The 1,436-nt window shown below is 58.6% G+C and overlaps 1 protein-coding gene across 1 annotated transcript; it reads right to left on the bottom strand.

Moving 5' to 3' along the window:
• Positions 1–132: 132 nt before the first annotated feature.
• Positions 133–1,224, bottom strand: LOC307235280 (claudin-8-like; the record flags this gene model as incomplete). Its single annotated transcript, XM_080007315.1, has 1 exon — positions 133–1,224. The coding sequence occupies one exon, from the start codon at positions 1,222–1,224 to the stop codon at positions 133–135; it is 1,092 nt and encodes a 363-aa protein (XP_079863441.1).
• Positions 1,225–1,436: the final 212 nt, after the last annotated feature.

Raw genomic sequence — 1,436 nt, 5'->3', positions numbered from 1 at the left:
AAGTGATTTATACATCTCAAAGTTATTTTGTCTTAGTTAATTAGAAAAAAAAAAACGTTTAAAATCAAACAGTTTATTTAGTATAAAATAAAAGTGTAGAACTTCGACTAAAAGCAGAAACCGTTCTTTTCCTCATATGTACACTCCACTTCTACTTCCATGGTAAGGGTTTGGTTCAACTCTGGATTCGTTGTAGCTGAAGAAAACAGGATCTTGCGGCAGCGGCTGGAAGCTGGAGGTGTAGGACACGGAGGGGATTCCTGCGTAGCTGACGGAGGACGGAGCGGGCGGCTGACTCGTGTAGAGGGAGTCGGGCGCCGACGAGAGGCTTCCCACGAAGTGAGAGCTCCGAGTAGAAGAGGGATGGAGGCCGATGCTGCTCCGATGCAGCAGCGGGACATGTCCCACCCGGCCCGGGTAATAGACGGCGGCGGGGTTGACGGGAGCGGCGCCGCTCTGTAACGGGAGGCCTGTCACCGAGCGCAGCCACGGCTGAGCCGCAAAACCCATCCCGTTCTGCAGAGCGGGCGGAGGAGACGTGGCCCCGATGCTGCGGACGCTTGAGACGGGGTGGTACCTCATCAGAGTGCCAGTGTTGGGTATGTGTGTCTGTACGGGCATGTTGTTTGGGTGGTACACGTCAAAGGAGTATTTGTCGGAGGTCACCCGGCGGCAGATGAACAACACGCCCGAGGCGAAGAGGATGCCGCCCGTCATCCAGCCGACGTACAGCGCCTCCCCCAGCTCCCGGCGCTGGGCGTCGATCAGCAGGGGGTTGTAGAAGTCCCTGATGATGACGTGACCGGTCCAGGACACGGGGATCAAGACGCAGACGGAGGCCGTGATCTGCATGCCACCCGCCACCATCAGGAGCAGCGTCTTTGCGCGGTCGTTGTCCCGGACGCAGGAGGTGCATCTCAACCCCGCCAGCGACACCAGGAGCCCCAGACCCGAGAGCGCCAGGGAGCAGCACATGAGGCCCCTGGCGGCTTGGAGGTCGGGGGGCAGGAACAGCAGGGAGTCGTACACCTTGCACTGCATCCTGATGTTGGCCTGCCGGTAGCAGTTCATCCACAGGCCCTCCCAGCGCGTCTCCATCACGATGATGTTCTCGCCGATAAAAGCTGTGACCTTCCACATGGGCATTCCGGTGGCGGCCGCCGCCCCCATCAGCCCGACCAGGCCCACGCACACCGCCGCAACCTCCAAAATCCCCTGAACCATGGTGCGGTGTGTGAAGTCAAGAAGTCATCCGAGTGGAGTCCAGACAGTCGAGCGAAACTCCCGGTAATACCTCAAGGTGCCATGTTGGAGCCCTGCACGGTGCACTGCGTGGGAGACTCCGTCGGTGCCAGATGGAGGTGTGTGTTGTTTGTTATGGGATGGATCCTCTGTGGTCACCTGGTCGGCTCAGTGATGGGGGTAAGGACTGTTTC

This window comes from Zeus faber (assembly GCF_960531495.2).
Source record: "Zeus faber genome assembly, chromosome: 9".
Taxonomy (NCBI): domain Eukaryota; kingdom Metazoa; phylum Chordata; class Actinopteri; order Zeiformes; family Zeidae; genus Zeus; species Zeus faber.
This window is presented reverse-complemented; position numbering and strand designations above follow the sequence as displayed.